We start from the raw sequence: 15,058 nt of genomic DNA, 5'->3' as shown, positions 1-15,058 counted from the left end.
GCCATGCCCTGCGCGCTCCGACCCGCCTCTCGCGTGCTCCCCGCCGTCGCAGCTCTCCGGTCGGCCGAGGTTGTCTCCCATTGGTTCCTGTTTCCTATCAATCACCCTGGAGCGTGGAGGGGCGGGCCGAAGGTGGAGATCCGGATCCGGAGCGGCTGAAAGGCGGAAGTGGAGGTCGGAGCCTGGGACACCGCCGGGGGGGAGAGGAGCGGAGTCAGCCCGAGCCCCCGCCTCACAGGACGCCGCCGCCCCGGAGCCACGGTGAGTGTGCCCGTCCCGGGATCAGGGTCTTGCTTGAGCTGAAACGTCTTCGGAGCCGCCCCTTCCTCCCGCCCATTCCTGGCTTAGGGGTACTGACCCCTCCCCCGACCCGTAGCCCCTCTTTGGAGCTCCCGGGGCGTCGGGCCAAAGGGGGAGCCCCTCTACTTCACCGGGCTGTCACGCTTGAGCCTGGGAACCTCCGCGGCTCGCCCCTGCCTCGCCAACCCAGTGGTGGAGAGAGAGACCCCAAGTTCCTCTTCCCCTGCTCCCGGAATGTGAGGGGCCCCGCCAGGTGCGGAGGAGCCTTCCTCCCTTATGTTTAGAGGTGTCGAGAGGCGCTGTCTGTCCACGCTCTCCTCCTGGTCCCATCGGAAACAGTTGTCCCCTCCAGCCCTGGAGAATTTTTATCTTGCTTTCCTGCGGGTGGCGGGTGTCGGGTGTCGGGCCGGGGAGGGGTCCGGACGGGTGGCATCCACGGCCTCGAAGTAAGTTTGCTCCCCCGTTACTCACTTCTTCTCCTTCTCGAGCCAGAACCTCAGAAGACTTTGAAATACGGGTCACTGAGTAGGGACAAGCTGTCTTCTTTTGCCCCCTGTTCCCCGGCCCTGTCCCCCAGTCGTGTCGTTTTCTCCATATCTCTCTTCCTGCCTCTTGAAGAATTTAGCTGAGGCTTGCTCAATCTTAGCTCCAGATCACAGATCCGGGCCGATCTGCCCATTCATTATCTTCTCTCCTTCTCCTTCTCCTCCTCCTCCTCCTCCTCCTCCTCCTCCTCCTCCTCCTCCTCCTCCTCCTCCTCCTCCTCCTCCTCCTCCTCCTCCTCCTCCTCCTCCTCCTCCTCCTCCTCCTCCTCCTCCTCCTCCTCCTCCTCCTCCTCCTCCTCCTCCTCCTCCTCCTCCTCCTCCTCCTCCTCCTCCTCCTCCTCCTCCTCCTCCTCCTCCTCCTCCTCCTCCTCCTCCTCCTCCTCCTCCTCCTCCTCCTCCTCCTCCTCCTCCTCCTCCTCTTCCAGCTCCTGCTGCTCCTCCCCCCAGCTCAGGCTCAGTCCTGCCCTCCCAGAGCATGTGAGTGGTTTCCTAGCCGCCTGTGAGGACTCTGGGATCCGGGGCACCTCTTCTCAAACGTGTGCACCACCCTGAACAGCGGTTCCTGTGGCACCGAGGTCCCCAGTCCATTCTGGCTGGGACTTACTGCAGAGTAGTAAGTGAAGATCACAGTGCACTCTGCTCTCCTGACATGCTGAGGTTTTAGCCAAGGGAATTCATATACATGTCAGACAGTGCAGGTTCCCTGCCTCTGGATGCATGGTCCTTGCGGTGACTTGGGACCTAAGTTTGTGAAATGGCTGCTGTGTCAGGCCGAGCTGGCAGGCTTTTCTCTTACGTGGCCAAAGTACAGGCTGGAGACTATGCCTTAATGAGGAGTAGCCTGGCTTAGGCCAGGACTGACCCTTGCTATCTATGAGGGAGGAAGGGAAGGAAAACCACACAGACATTGGAAGTTTCTGTAGCTCTTTAGCTTTCAGGGCCACTTTAACTGCACTTGGATGCTGTTTACAGGAGCTAAAGTTTTGCTTTGTGATCTTTTTGACTATTTCGGGACAGCTACAAGTATCTGATTCCTACCACTTGCTGGGGTTTTTGTTGTTGTTGTTGTTTCACCTGTTTGCTTTTGATACCCAGAGTCCACCTCAGGACTTCCATGCTTGCCAGGCAGGCTTTGTGCCTCTGAGCTAATCCCAGCAATTTGCTGCTGTTGTTTTTGAGACAAGTTTGGCTGTATAGTTCAGCACATGTTGAACTCTTGGCAGGCATCCTGCCTCAGCTTCCCAGGTCCTAGTTCCCAGCCACTATGCCTTGCTCTGATTCCCATATTGTGAGCTAGACCAGTGAACTACTTCCCGTTTTCCTGGACAACAGTCACCAAAAGAAAGTCCTGCTTAGGGTCAGCAGGTGGATCGCAAACTCTTTATCCTTGTGGGCTAGCCCAACAGTGTGGTCATCCTGGTTCTCAGATGTGAGCCGTGTCTGCCTGAGAGATGTGGCCACTGTCTTGTGCTCAGTTTAGCTCTCTGGGCGTGGACTTTAATTCGGAGAGCTCCCCAGGCTTCCACGATGAAGGGGCTGCTTTGGAGGGGCTCTTCTTCCCTTTGTGTGCATGAACCTTCTGGCTCCAACTCCGAACAGGCTTAGATGGAGCAGTGAGGGAACGCCGCCTAGATGGTTACACAGGTTCTTTCGTTCAAAAATGGCAGGGTCCCAGCAGGCAGAGGTGTGACACTGCTCCCAAGGGCAAGACTGCCCTGCATGCAGCCTTTCCTCTCTGCCTCTTGAAATCCATTGGTCTTTTTCTGGCTTCCTGCTGCAAGAGGACTGGACAACTAACATTTATAAATTGTAAAGGTGAAACTTCTCTTCTCCTGACCCCCAAGTGTTCTGATAGTGGTGGTAGTTTGTGTTCGTACCTTCAAGACAATCTCAGGGACTTGGGCACTTTGCCCCAGACCGTGCAGTTACAAAGGGTCAGGTGTGGCCTGGGACTTGGGGTCAGCTATAAACTGTCCTCCCCATAGCTGGCCCTGCTCCCATCCATCGAGCCTCCCACTAAATGAATGGGCAGGCACAGTGTGGCCTCTACTTCAACCTCCCACCTTTCTTCACCTGCTCTTTTTTGTCTCTGCTTCTGGGGATCCTGGAGAGCCCCAGGCCAGTCGTCTCCATGGTCCAGGAGTCTGCTGACAATCTGTGTGCATTTAATCTCCTGGGAACTTTAACATCACAACTGCAGGAAAATGAAAGTAAAAGGAAAAGGACTCAGGGCCTACTGCTGAGTAAGGACTGGGACCTGTTTAGCTGGTCTGGGATCTACACACACACACACACCCCAAGAGCCCACTGCTTGGAGTGGGAAAAATCCAGTCCTCCCATCTTCCCATCAGAATTTACCTGGAAACAGAGCTCGGTCAGAAAGGGAAGCTCAGCCCCACCCAGCAGGACTTGTCACTTCTTGCAATCCCTTGTTGGGAAACTGAGGCAGGGCAGACCTCTGCAGTCAGCCAGACTTGTGCTCTGTCGAGACCCCACCCTTCTTCCCTGATGGGACCTCAGGCTTGTCACGTGAGCACCCCAGGCCTGGCCCCTCCAGGATGTGGGGAGGCTAAGGCTTGCGGAGTTAGAAACCGAGTGGGAAGGTGTCCAGCACGGGGCAGGTCAGTACCTCGGCTGCTGTGATTCCGGTCTTCTCGCTTAGCTGATCTTCAATGGAACTGGCGTGGGCTGTGTTCCCATTGCGCAGAGGGGAATACTTGACAAACACTGCTTCCCCTCTGGGGTCCCCAGGCCCTTCTAGTCCACCCAGCAAAGCCTCCACCTTCCAGGCACAAGGCACCTGCGGGTAAAAGCAGCCTGTGTCTGGTACGGGTTTGAATGCAGGTGCACATGGTTCAAGCTAATGTAGCATGGCTGGTGGTGGTGGCCAGCTGCGTTGGGCTCCTTCTTGCTGGGATTCCTGGGCTTTGCATTTGCCCCATGGTACTTTTGTCAGAGCTGTTTGGGAAGCAGTGTTTCAGGTAGGGTTTAAAAAGTAGGATGTCCAAAGCTGAACATGGTTGTACACACCTGTAATCCAGCACTCAGGAGGCTGAGGCAGGAGGGTCGACAACTCAAGGCCAGCTTGAGCTATACAGTGAGACCCTGCCTCAAGCCCCCAAAATACATACATACACACACAAATAAGGATATCCAAAGGCAGGTGTAGTGGTACATGCCAGTAATCTCAGCATACAGGTGGCTGAGGCAGGAGGGTCATCTGGAGTTCAAGGCCAGCTTGAACTATATAATGAAACCGTGTCTCAAAAATCTAAAATAAATAAACAGGAACTATGTTGTCCAGCTTGATGTGGTGGCACATGCCTGTAATCCCAGCACTCCCGAGACTGAGGCAGGAGGATTGCTGTGAGTTCGAGGCTAGGCTACACAGCAAGACCCTGTCTCAAAAACCAAACAAAGGGGCTGGGGATTTAGCTCAGAGGCATAAGCACCTGCCTAGCAAGCGCGAGGTCGAGTTCGATCCCTGGAACCAAAAAAAAATTCTAAACCAACCCAAACCAAACCCAAAGCACTACTGTCCAAAAATCGAGGCAGTGGTGCCTCCATGAGACTTGGCAGAGGAGAACGGGAACTTCTCAAGGAGCCCTCAGCAGGAGCGGCCTGGCCTCGGGAGAGGCTTGTTTGCGCAGCACACAGGGCCAAGCACACCAACCCATGCTGGCCAGCGGGCAGCCCTGGGAGCCTGGGCTCTGGGTTTCCGCCCCCTCGCTCCAAGAGGTGGGGCCTGCTGCTGGTGCAGGAGATCAGCTGGAGGGACGCTTCCTCTAGCTGCAACCCCTCGCCCCTGCCGCAGGTGCCCCAGGCTCTCTTCCACCTGCCGTTGCCCCTGCGCTTTGTGCCCCGTCTGGCGTCTAAGCTCTGCTGGGTGAGGGGGTGGGCACAGGCGGAGTCCCACTGTGGCTGCTGGCTGGGTCCCCAGCGTGTGGCGAGGCGCTGCCTAGGAACGGGAGATGTCTGGGCCCACTGGCCTCTGGACCACAACGGAGCTGCCCGCCTAGAGCTGCCTACAGGCCGGGTCCGCAGTTGTGTTTATTTGCTGCGGGCGCCAGCCGCGTCTTGGTCTCTGCTCTAGAAGTTGCTCCGACCCAGCCGAGGGGACCGGAAGGTGGAAGGGGCGAGGGGCGGGGCGGAGGGCGGGGCGATGGGGCGGGGCGGGGCTGCTGTCCTCCCAGTGACCGATCCGCGTCTCGATCCGCGTCTCGGTCTGCTGCTAGGATGGAACGCACAGGCTTGCCCAGGACCGCCCACCCAGGCCAGCACCCAGCAGGGCCCGGGCCACGAGTATGGCCGTGCTCTGTGGGTGCTGCTCGGCCCAGAGCAAGGATAGCAGGCCTTGGGCGCCCACCTCAGCACCCCGGGGGAAAGGCAGGGAAGAAAGAACCTGCCAGACTTGGAGCCTGGCTCCCCCAGCCCCCCGCCCGCGGCCCTCAGGGCCAGCACCCAGGAGAGCTGCAAGCCTCCGGTCCCCATTTTGCAGTCCAGGGGCCAGCAAATTCTAGATTCTGTGTTCCCTTGATGCCAGCGACGATGGTGTCTCGAGGTGCTCTGGCCCCGTGTCTGTACAGCAGCCCTGGGTTGGCTCTGCTTGGGTTTTGTCACCATTGGCCATAATCTGTCACGCCCAAAGAAGGAAGAGGGTTAGGTTTAGACCTGGACACTGTGGCGCTTCCATCCCAGGTGGCCTTGCCGTGGATGGCAGCCATGATCGTGTGGCCAAGGTCAGGCCTGGCCAGTGTCGTCACCCAAACGGCTCCCACTCTTGGGGCACCCGGAGTTAAGCACCTCCCTGAAGGCAGGCAACATTGCTCCCCTGTGTGTATGTTTAGATTTAAGGCCTCCTTAATTTTATTTATTTTTTTGAAACAGAGTCTTGCGTGCAGTTCAAGCTGGCCTTGAGCTCACTTTGTAGCCCAGGCTGGTCACAAAACTTGCAAGGATCCTCCTGCCTCAACCTTCCCAATCCTGGAATTACAGGTGTGCATCACCACACCAGGCTCTTAATTTTGTTTTAATGTTTGATTTTTTTAGTCAGTGTTTGTAGAAGGCAGTGGTTACATTCATTGCAGGGAATCAGTACCTGTACCTCCTGTCTCTGTTGCCCCCCTCTCATTTATGTATCCGCTCGTTTATCTAGGGGTACTTTTTTACCCTTTGATTTAGAAGCCTGTGCTCGGTCCTCTGATTGTGTGGATTGTTCCAGCTTTCCCCCTGAGTTGCTCACAGCCCCCTATGAATGGCCCATCCTGTCCTTGAGAGGCTTCTTGTCTGTGCTTGGGCATGGGGGCATCTTTGCTTTCTAGCCCAGTACAGTGCTCTCGGTATGGTTCCTGCCCGATTGCAGAGCCTCCTGGGCTCAGCCCGAAGGTCATGGTTGTTTCCACCTCATGCACTGACAGAGCTCTGGCCTGCATGCAGTGCAGGTTGTTCCTGCCGGTGTCACCAGGGCCAGCGCATGTGAGTCTGGGCCACCTGGCCCTCGGGTCCAGCCCCGGCCCCGGTCCTGGCAGCCACCCCTTTCTTGTACTCCTCCTGCCTGTTCTGTAGCTGGCTGCACCTGTGCCCAGAGGATTTGGTGTTTACTTTGTGTCTGACCTTGCACTGGGGCTGGGGGGGGGTGAATGCACAGAGGCGCCCCGCTTCAGGGCCAGATTCCCTCCACAAACCTGCCTGCACTCCTGCTCTGTGGTTCCTTGAGAGACTGCATGGGCTGGACCGCCACTGTTGCTTCCGCTCAGAAACCCACCCCTTCTCCCAGAGGGTTCTCAGCCCAAGGTGGCTGCCACTTGGTGCTGTGATCCTGAATCATGGAGTCGCTTGACTCTTCCCACTGTGTGTCCAGAGCACCCCACTGGACTCTGCCTGTGTTCTTAGCCCTGCGTGTGTCCCTGTCAGGTGGCATGGAGGGGGCTCCGGAGGCCCGGTCACTGTGGCTGCCCTCCTGGTCATCAGGTTGCTTTCTGAGCTACTGCAGTGCTGGTGCCACCCGATGTCCAGCCTGGCCTTCTTCAGCTGGGTTCAGAAGGAACTGGTGGCCCCTCCCCCTCTGCAGCAAACTTGGGTCTCTTCCCATTTCTGAACGAGCTTATCCATCCCATTCCAATCCTAGGAGCTCGAGGTGGGGGTGCTTGAGGGTTCACTGGGGAGGGGCCCCGCTCAGCAGTCCCTCCAGGTGGGGCCTGGGGGAGGGGTAGAGACAGCAGGAGTGGGGCATGCAGACCTGTGGCCTCCAGGGGCTCCCGAGGCACCAGCAACCCAAGTGCCATGGGACTGGTCCTTCCTGAGGGCCCACTCTGCCATCATCCAGTGCCCAGGTGCGGGTGCCATCCCCCTTGGGAAGCAGGAGGTGTTTCAGGGAGGGGCACAGCACCCTGGTAGCAGGGCTGCAGGGCTGGACTGGAGCTGTGTGGCCGTTGGGACAGGGCCACCTAGGGACAGACCTCCCCAGGCCTGCTGTGCTCCCCATACCCGAGAGCATACCCAGTGCAAAGTGCAGTGATGACAGAGGGGCCCTACCAGCCTTGGGTTGCACAGTGGTCCTTGTCATCAGACAGTGGCAGTGGCAGCAATGCCTCCAGGTTCTGGTCTTCTCAACCCTGAGCTCTCAAGGTCTCTCCCTACAGCAGTCTCTGAGAAGGGGCGCCATGCAGAAAGTGTGACTTGGCCATCAGGGTTCTGACCCCAAGTCCCCTGAGTCCCTCAGCTGTACTGTCCTAGGTGTCATTCAGCAAAAGTGAAGAAAGGAAGGCCACCCTAAAGGACATCCTTGGGCATCCACGCTGCTGCTGGGGCATTGGAAACCTCTCCCGCCCAGGCCTTGCTGCTGTGCTCAGGGGACTGGGCCGTGGCTGCTGCCCTCACCGCCACCACCGCTACTGCCATTAGCCTCATCCCCTCTTCCTGTCTTGGACATGGCCTGGCATGGTGCTGCAGGGCCGGCTGGCCACGGGCACTGAGGGCAGTCGGCTGTGCCTGTGGTGTCAGCTCCAGAGGCCTGACTTTGGGCAGCATGGAGCTGCCACTGTCCTCGCCCAGCAGGGCCTCTCCTGGGCCAGGCGAGGTACAGTCAGTGGCGTCCTGAGCAGCAGTCACTGCCCAGGGAAGGCCGGGAGGCCTGGGGATGTCACTGTAGTGTGAGCCACAGCTGCAACCTGTCCCCGCACCCCGTCTGGACAGTGTTCATGGGGGCTTGGGCCACAGAGAGTGCTGCAGCCAAGCCTGCAATGGGTGCAGTGTTGGAAACCATCTCAGGATTCAGGGGCCTCCCAGAACCCCTTGGCAAAGCCAGACCTGTGGTTGCACACTGACACTCAGGAGGCTGAGGCAGGAGGCTTGAGGTTTGGTCTTAGTTGAAAGCAGGCTGTATCCTATGGGCCGTGGAGAGCTTGGGGCTCCTGAGCTTCTGCAGGGCCTGTCCCAGAAGGGCAGCTTCCCTTTAGCACCACTGGGCCCCTGCCCAAGGGAAAGGGCCACAGGAACTGGCCGTACTGTTCTGGGAGATGCCCGGGCACTTGGCAGTGTGTCCCAGGCCAGCACGCCTTGGTGCCCGTTAACGGGCCTTGGTGGGGGCCAGGGCCAGGCCGGGGCTTTGCAGGTACAGCTCCCCGTCCTTGGCCCTGAAAGGGGCAGGGTGTGCTGGGATGTGATCTGTCCCCAAGCAGTCACCTTCTGGGGCCACTGATGGGCAGCGTCCTCCCCTCTGCTGCCAGCTCCTGTTACCTCCCTGCCTACTGGTGGGGTGAGGAACCTTCCTGGACCTCAGCCCAGCTGTCAAGCACCCTGTGCTCTCACTCCGGTGGCCCTGGCACAGGAGGATACCTTGCCCTGGTCCCAGCCCTTTGCTCACTGTGGCAGTCGAGAGTGGCAGGGAGTACAGGCCCCCCCCCCCACAACCTCTGGATGCCAGAGCCAACCCAAGCCCTGGGTGTGAGCTGCAGGCCCACAGTGCTGCATCCCTGTTCGCATTCCAGAGCTTCCCGCCTGTGCCACTACAGCGAGGCCTTTTTAGTTTTTGCAAACCCAGGGCCTCCCTGGTGCCAGCACTGTGCCCATCTCATGGTTGTCGTTGAACGCATTCTGCATTTCCAGGTCAGCGAGGATGGAGCAGGAAGTCTAAAGGCAGGCGAGCTGGGCGGGTTTCCTGTCATCCTGAGTGCAGGAGTTAACGCCCCTGCCCGCTCCAGACCCCATCACTGCTGGTGTGTGTGCTCCTGGGGCTGTGCACAGTCAGGCGGTGGAGTTTCACACAGGGGCATTGCGTCCCTGGCCGGTGGGCGCAGCTTCCCCGAAGCAGGGCTGCGGGCCTGGTAGACACTGAAAGCTCTGTTCCTGCGCCGAGAGCCATGGGGCCATGTCCCTGCCATTAGCGGCTGAGCTGGCGATTTTGCCGCTCCTGAGCTCCGGTCTCCATATCCACCCGAGTCCTCCTGGTGCAGGGCTGCCCCTGCCCTGGACCCTGGCCAGTAGCTATCGGACCCATGTTTCTGCTGTACCTGGCCGGGCAGGGCTGGGCCCTGGCTGCTACCGGCCTTATCCTGGAAGCCCAGGCCTGACCCCAGTGCACAAGCTGTCCTCCTGCCTCTGTGGCCACCCAGGGCAATTAGTGCCAGAATTCCAGTGTGCAGATAAGGAGCCTAGTGCTAGTGATAGCATCAGAGCATGACTGGGTGACTGGCTGAGGTCACAGCCGATGGCGGAGCCTCCTGTGTCCCAGCTGCCCGGTCACACTGGACGCTGGGGACCGCAGGGCCTTAGCTGTGCCCTTCCTGTGGCTGTGACCAATCTAAAGCCAGGCTATGCTGCCTTGAGGCCCCCTCCTCCCCACAGAACAGGGGCCCAGGTGTCCTCTGCAAGGCCCTGCCCCACTGACGTGCTGTGCAGCTCCCCCAGCTTGACCTTTGAACCTGGTCACTCCCTGCCATGACCCCAGCCTCTCCTATGGGCCCGGGGGCTGCCCCTCCCCCAAGACTAGCCAGAACCACCTGGCCCCACCTGCCCACCCCACCGGCCTGGTCAGTGGCCCATACTGCCCTGGTGGCGGTCTGCACATGTGTCTGCAGCAAACAGGAAGCATAAGAGATGCAGGCAGCCTGACCTGTACCTGCTCACCAGGAGGGACAGGAAGTGGCAATGTCCCCGGGGCTGGCTGTCGGGGACAGGACACTGTGGCAGCACCAGTCAGAATGATCCACAGGTCATCCCTGCTGCCCTGGTTCCTAGCTCTCTGGGACCCCCAGGTCACCCACAGCCCGAGTTGGCCCCGAGAACCACTCAGGAACCTGTGTTAATGATATGGGGTTTTGGGTCACACCCCAGAGACTCACTTCTGGGAGTCAGGTTGTTTCCTCACGCACAGGGCCGCAGTGTCGCCAACCCTGGAGGTGTAGGGCCTGCTGTCTCCCTGGCCTCCCACTGGGCCCCGACTGTCCAGCACATCATCTGCCCTCTGCTGTGCATTGGGGGACACACAGAGCAGGGCACCCCATGTCCTCGTGGTCTCTCTCCCTTCTGTGGGCAGGAATGGGGCTCTGATTGGGGGCAGGAGTGCTGTCGCCGCCTGTCCTAGGCTGTCCTGGAAGGGAATTTGACCTCAGACTCCAAGGTTACTTGTGTGCCATCTTCAAGCCACTCAACTGTTGGTGGTCATGTCAGAACCTCAGCCTCCAGCTGCCATCCTGGGGGTGTCCTCGGTGCCTCGCCCTGTCTGGGGCTCTGGAGCCCCTTCCTTGGTGCTCACCCTCAGGCCCGGGAGGGCAGCCTCCCCCGGGATCCTAGAAGGTTTTGTGAATATTGGTGTCACTGCTACTCGCTTCCACTTCTCAGACATTGTGGGGGGCCACCATTATCCGTGGGCATCCATCACTGGGGAACCCAGGGTCCCTGCCATGCAGGAGGCATTAGGTGCTACCCACTCCCATTCACATACTGAGTGTCCTTTGCTTGTCTAAAACTGGCGCGCTGCTTATGTCTTGGAGATAATGGTTGTACAGTCACTCAGCAAACACCCGCTGAGTTGAGAGCCACTCCCTTGGGTCAGCACTGCGAGTTCCTAGAACACAGGGTATAAGAGGAAGCCTGGTAAGCACGCAGAGAGGACAGTGTCTTCCCTGACATAGTGAAACCCCCCCACTTCCTTCCTTGTACTTCGGGGCTGGGCGGCCCCCATTTCAGGGCCCTGTGCTCCAGGGCTGCCTGGGGAGGAAACACTAGTTCCTGGCAAGTGACTCACGCTTCCTGATGCATGCTGGGCAGCGGCCGTGGGAGCCCGGCCTGGACACCAGACGCTGGCCTGTGGAGAGCAAGGTGCCCTCCTCCTCATGCCCTGTCCAGCCACAGGGCTGCACACCCCTTGCTGCAGCGGCTCCGGCCTTCCCAGGGTCCCCTCTGAAGCCTTGTCTCCTGGATCTCTGGCTGCCCGAGCTCCAGTTTGTAAAGCAGGGCTGAGTCCCCTAGCCTCTGGGGCGCAGGTCTCTGCCCCGACTTCCTCTTATTCTCCAACTCTCCCAGCTCTGAGGGACCAGAAGAGCTGGGGGCCAGCCCGCTGCTCCTCAGGGAGCCTGGGTTGGGGTACGCATGTGCACTGGTGCTCAGTGTGTGTCCAGTTTGTGCCCCTGGCTGGGGAGGAGGCTGGGACCGGTAGCTTAGCCAGCCGGATCCTGGCTCCCACTTGAGAGGCTGCCTCCATGGGCTCTGGCCCCGCGCGGCACAGGCTGCAGCACTGGGGCCACACTGCAGGTTAAGGGCTGTTGCCCTAAGTCCTAATGCTTTATTATTTTTTGAGATGAGGTCTCATTGTGTAGTCTCAAACTCGATCCTCCTGCCTCAGCCTCCCTGAGTGCACCACCACGTCTGACTCGGTAAGGCTCACCCATCCCCTTGTCCCTGCAGTTGGAAGCCCCCTTCCCACCAAGTGCCTCTCTGCGCAGCACCGCAGCACCAGCCCCCACCCCACGCTCCCAGGGACCACGACAGTCAGCAGCACAGGCCATGGCGGGTCGGGGAGGCGCAGCTCGCCCCAACGGACCAGCCTCGGGGAACAAGATCTGCCAGTTCAAGCTGGTCCTGCTGGGGGAGTCGGCAGTGGGCAAGTCCAGCCTCGTGCTCCGCTTTGTCAAGGGCCAGTTCCACGAGTACCAGGAGAGCACCATTGGAGGTGAGTGGCCAAGGATGCAGCTGGAGACTGGGAGGCAGCTATGATGGCTGGCATCTCTGCAGCTTGGGAGCTCTGAGCATACTGCTGGGCTCCTGCTGGTCAGCACTGAGGTGGAGGCAGGACTAGGACCAGCCTGGGATTCGAGTCAGCTGACCTCCTGCTTCCTTCACGTCAGCTGTCCTGCTTCCTCCACATCTGCCCAGTCGGTAGCTGGACACAGGAAGTGGGGTGATGACCTGAGTGGGGGGACCAAGCAGCGCAGACTGCTCAGGCGAGCTTCGGGTGAGGCAGAAGGCACCCCAGCTGTCTGTCACAGCTCCAGACCTCCCTAGCACACTGGCCTTGTGCCCCATGCTCCCAGCTCGGGCACAGTCCCCATGGCCCTGAGGGTCAGAGCTCAAGGTGACCACACAGGCTGGGCTGGACCAGAGCTGGGGACAGGCGTGGCCATCGAGGATCTGGAGCCTGGGGCAGTGCCCCTAGGACATGAAGGTCAGGAGCGCCAAGGGCCGGGGGCCCCCGAGGCTGCTCACTGTGGCAGAGGAGCGGGACCTGCCTCAGTCTCCCTACCTGAAGCCCTGACTCGAGCGTGCCCATGGCCCCGCCTCTGCGCAGCGGCCTTCCTCACACAGACGGTCTGCCTGGACGACACAACGGTCAAGTTTGAGATCTGGGACACAGCTGGCCAGGAGCGGTACCACAGCCTGGCGCCCATGTACTACCGCGGCGCACAGGCAGCCATCGTGGTCTACGACATCACCAACACGGTACGGTGCGGTGGCACCCTCCCTGCCCTCCTCCTGGGCCTACAGTGGCGGGGTCTCCTGCCTGCCGGGAATGGCTGTCCAGCTCCAGGTGAGGCCCCTGCTACCCCTGATCCCAGCCCTGTTCCCCCAGGACACTTTCTTGCGGGCCAAGAACTGGGTGAAGGAGCTGCAGCGGCAGGCCAGCCCCAACATCGTCATAGCGCTGGCGGGGAACAAGGCCGACCTGGCCAGCAAGCGGGCCGTGGAGTTCCAGGTGGGCCTGGGCCCATGGCCCGTCTCCCTGGCTTGTGGGTGGCAGGGAGGCCTTGGCCCTACGCCGCCTCCATGGGTCCTTCTCTGTCCCTGGACGGACACATGCCCCACGCACCATGGCACGGCATCACCCACTGCCTGTCCGGGACCCGAGAGGGGACTGAACCTTGCTCAGCACTGTGAGGCTGGCTTCCCCAATATTCTCAGGGATGCAAAGGGGTATGGGGACCTCCTCTGCCGGTTCCAGAAGCCAGGGGTACCCCGCGGGCCCAGGCAGGCCAAGAGGAGGCCCAGGTTTGCATGCTGGGAACGTTTGGTCCTGGGTTCAGCCCCAACACAGCACCTGTGCCCTCTGCCAGGATGCCCAGGCCTACGCTGAGGACAACAGCCTGCTGTTCATGGAGACATCTGCCAAGACTGCCATGAACGTCAACGAGGTCTTCATGGCCATCGGTGAGCAGCACGGCCCGCCTGGGCTCCTTGGGCCTCAGTGCCAGGGGCCCGGCAGTCCCCATGTCTGAGCCAGGTGCAGAGCAGTGCACCAAGCCAGACCAGTCAGCCCTCATGCCCTGGCTTCCCTGCCCCTACTTACCAGCTTCTCACTCTGTTCTGACCCTACTGCTGTACCTTGTGGTCCCAGGCAGGGTGGTGATGGCCTACTCTGCCCATGGGAGAAGCCCACAGACGCCTGTCCCTCCCCCACAGCCAAGAAGCTGCCCAAGAATGAGCCCCAGAACGTAGCAGGTGCGCCAGGCCGGAACCGAGGTGTTGACCTGCAGGAGAGCAGCCCAGCCAGCCGGGGCCAGTGCTGCAGCAACTGAGCGCTGCCCTCAGACCAACACAACTGCCGGAACCCATGCCGCCCACTGCACTTAGGCCGCTGCTGGCTGCGGGCAGGAGGCTCGGGACCCTCCTCTGACTCTGATCCTGGGCTGGGGCAATGTTCCACCTGCACCTTCTGTACAAATACTAATTCAATTTTAAGTCTTAAGTCACTTTTTTAATATATATATGATCTCTTCTCTTCCCACCGCCCCCTCCACCACTCTGCCGCTGGTCCTTTGCAGGGATGGCCAAGCTCTTGTCCCCGCCTTGGGGATACAGCCAAAGGTGACCCCTCTGTGCCTTCTTGCTGAAGGGCAGATTTGGGGCACCTGTGTCCTCACCTTGTCAGGAGTGGCCTCACCCAGGACGGTGGGCCCTGGAAGGGACCTACTCCCTGTGGCTGGCCCTCCTCTGCTACCCTGCTGCCAGCCAGCTCTGGGCAGGAGGGGACCACAGCATTACTGCAGCGTCCTTGTGACAGCCACACACCCATGGCCCAGATGCCCCCCTCGGTCAACCCGACCTCTGCTCTGAGCCCTGTTCTGACCAAATCACGATGATGAGTATTGGGGGGTAGGGGGCATGGGAAGGGACAGAACCAACTTTTTCTGTATTTTGTATTGTATGTTTCTTCAACATGTAACCAATCAGTATCTTGTCAATATAGTCAGCTGATCGATGGACCTAACCCTCGTCTTCTGTCTTTCTGTGGCAGAGTCCGACACACCTCAGCCGCTCTTGGTCACCTGATGCTAATCTAAAACCCCTTGCCCTGGGATGCTGGTAGTCATGGTAACTGGGAAACAAGACTGAAGTTGCAGCCCTGCCGGGCACTGGTCTGGGGCCAGCCACACCAGAAGTCAGGGCTCACTGCTGCCCCCTACCCACCCTGGCCCAACAGCTTATACTGGTGGGTGTGGTGTGTAGACATTGGACTCTTAAGACAACATGATCTCCATGGGTTTGTTTTTTGGGATTTTACACTTTTTAGGTAGGCTTTCCCTCTGTAGCTCAGGTTGGCTTCAGACAAAGTGATCCTCCTGCCTCAGCCTCCTGAGTTGCAGGGATTGCAGGTATGGTCTACCACACCCATGGAGCCAGTTGATCTGTACCAGGTCTCCCTAGAAGTGAAAGGAAACTGCCCACCTCTCCTGGGATGTTGGCTCGGTCACAAGTCCAAAGCCACTGCCCTCCATTTC

General features: G+C 59.6%; 1 protein-coding gene across 1 annotated transcript; it reads left to right on the top strand.

Moving 5' to 3' along the window:
* The first annotated feature begins 114 nt into the window (after positions 1-114).
* On the top strand, positions 115-14,547 carry Rab5c (RAB5C, member RAS oncogene family). Its single transcript, XM_003466981.5, has 6 exons — positions 115-261; positions 11,751-12,015; positions 12,631-12,782; positions 12,913-13,035; positions 13,394-13,487; positions 13,740-14,547. Exons 2-6 carry the CDS (start codon positions 11,850-11,852, stop codon positions 13,853-13,855), a joined length of 651 nt encoding a protein of 216 aa, XP_003467029.1. The 5' UTR covers positions 115-261; positions 11,751-11,849; the 3' UTR covers positions 13,856-14,547.
* Positions 14,548-15,058: the final 511 nt, after the last annotated feature.

This window comes from Cavia porcellus, unplaced genomic scaffold (assembly GCF_034190915.1).
Source record: "Cavia porcellus strain 051 isolate PalLab524CR breed Dunkin Hartley unplaced genomic scaffold, mCavPor4.1 scaffold_6, whole genome shotgun sequence".
NCBI lineage: Eukaryota > Metazoa > Chordata > Mammalia > Rodentia > Caviidae > Cavia > Cavia porcellus.
Note: the sequence above shows the minus strand (reverse complement) of the source record. Positions and strands in the feature narration are given on the sequence as shown.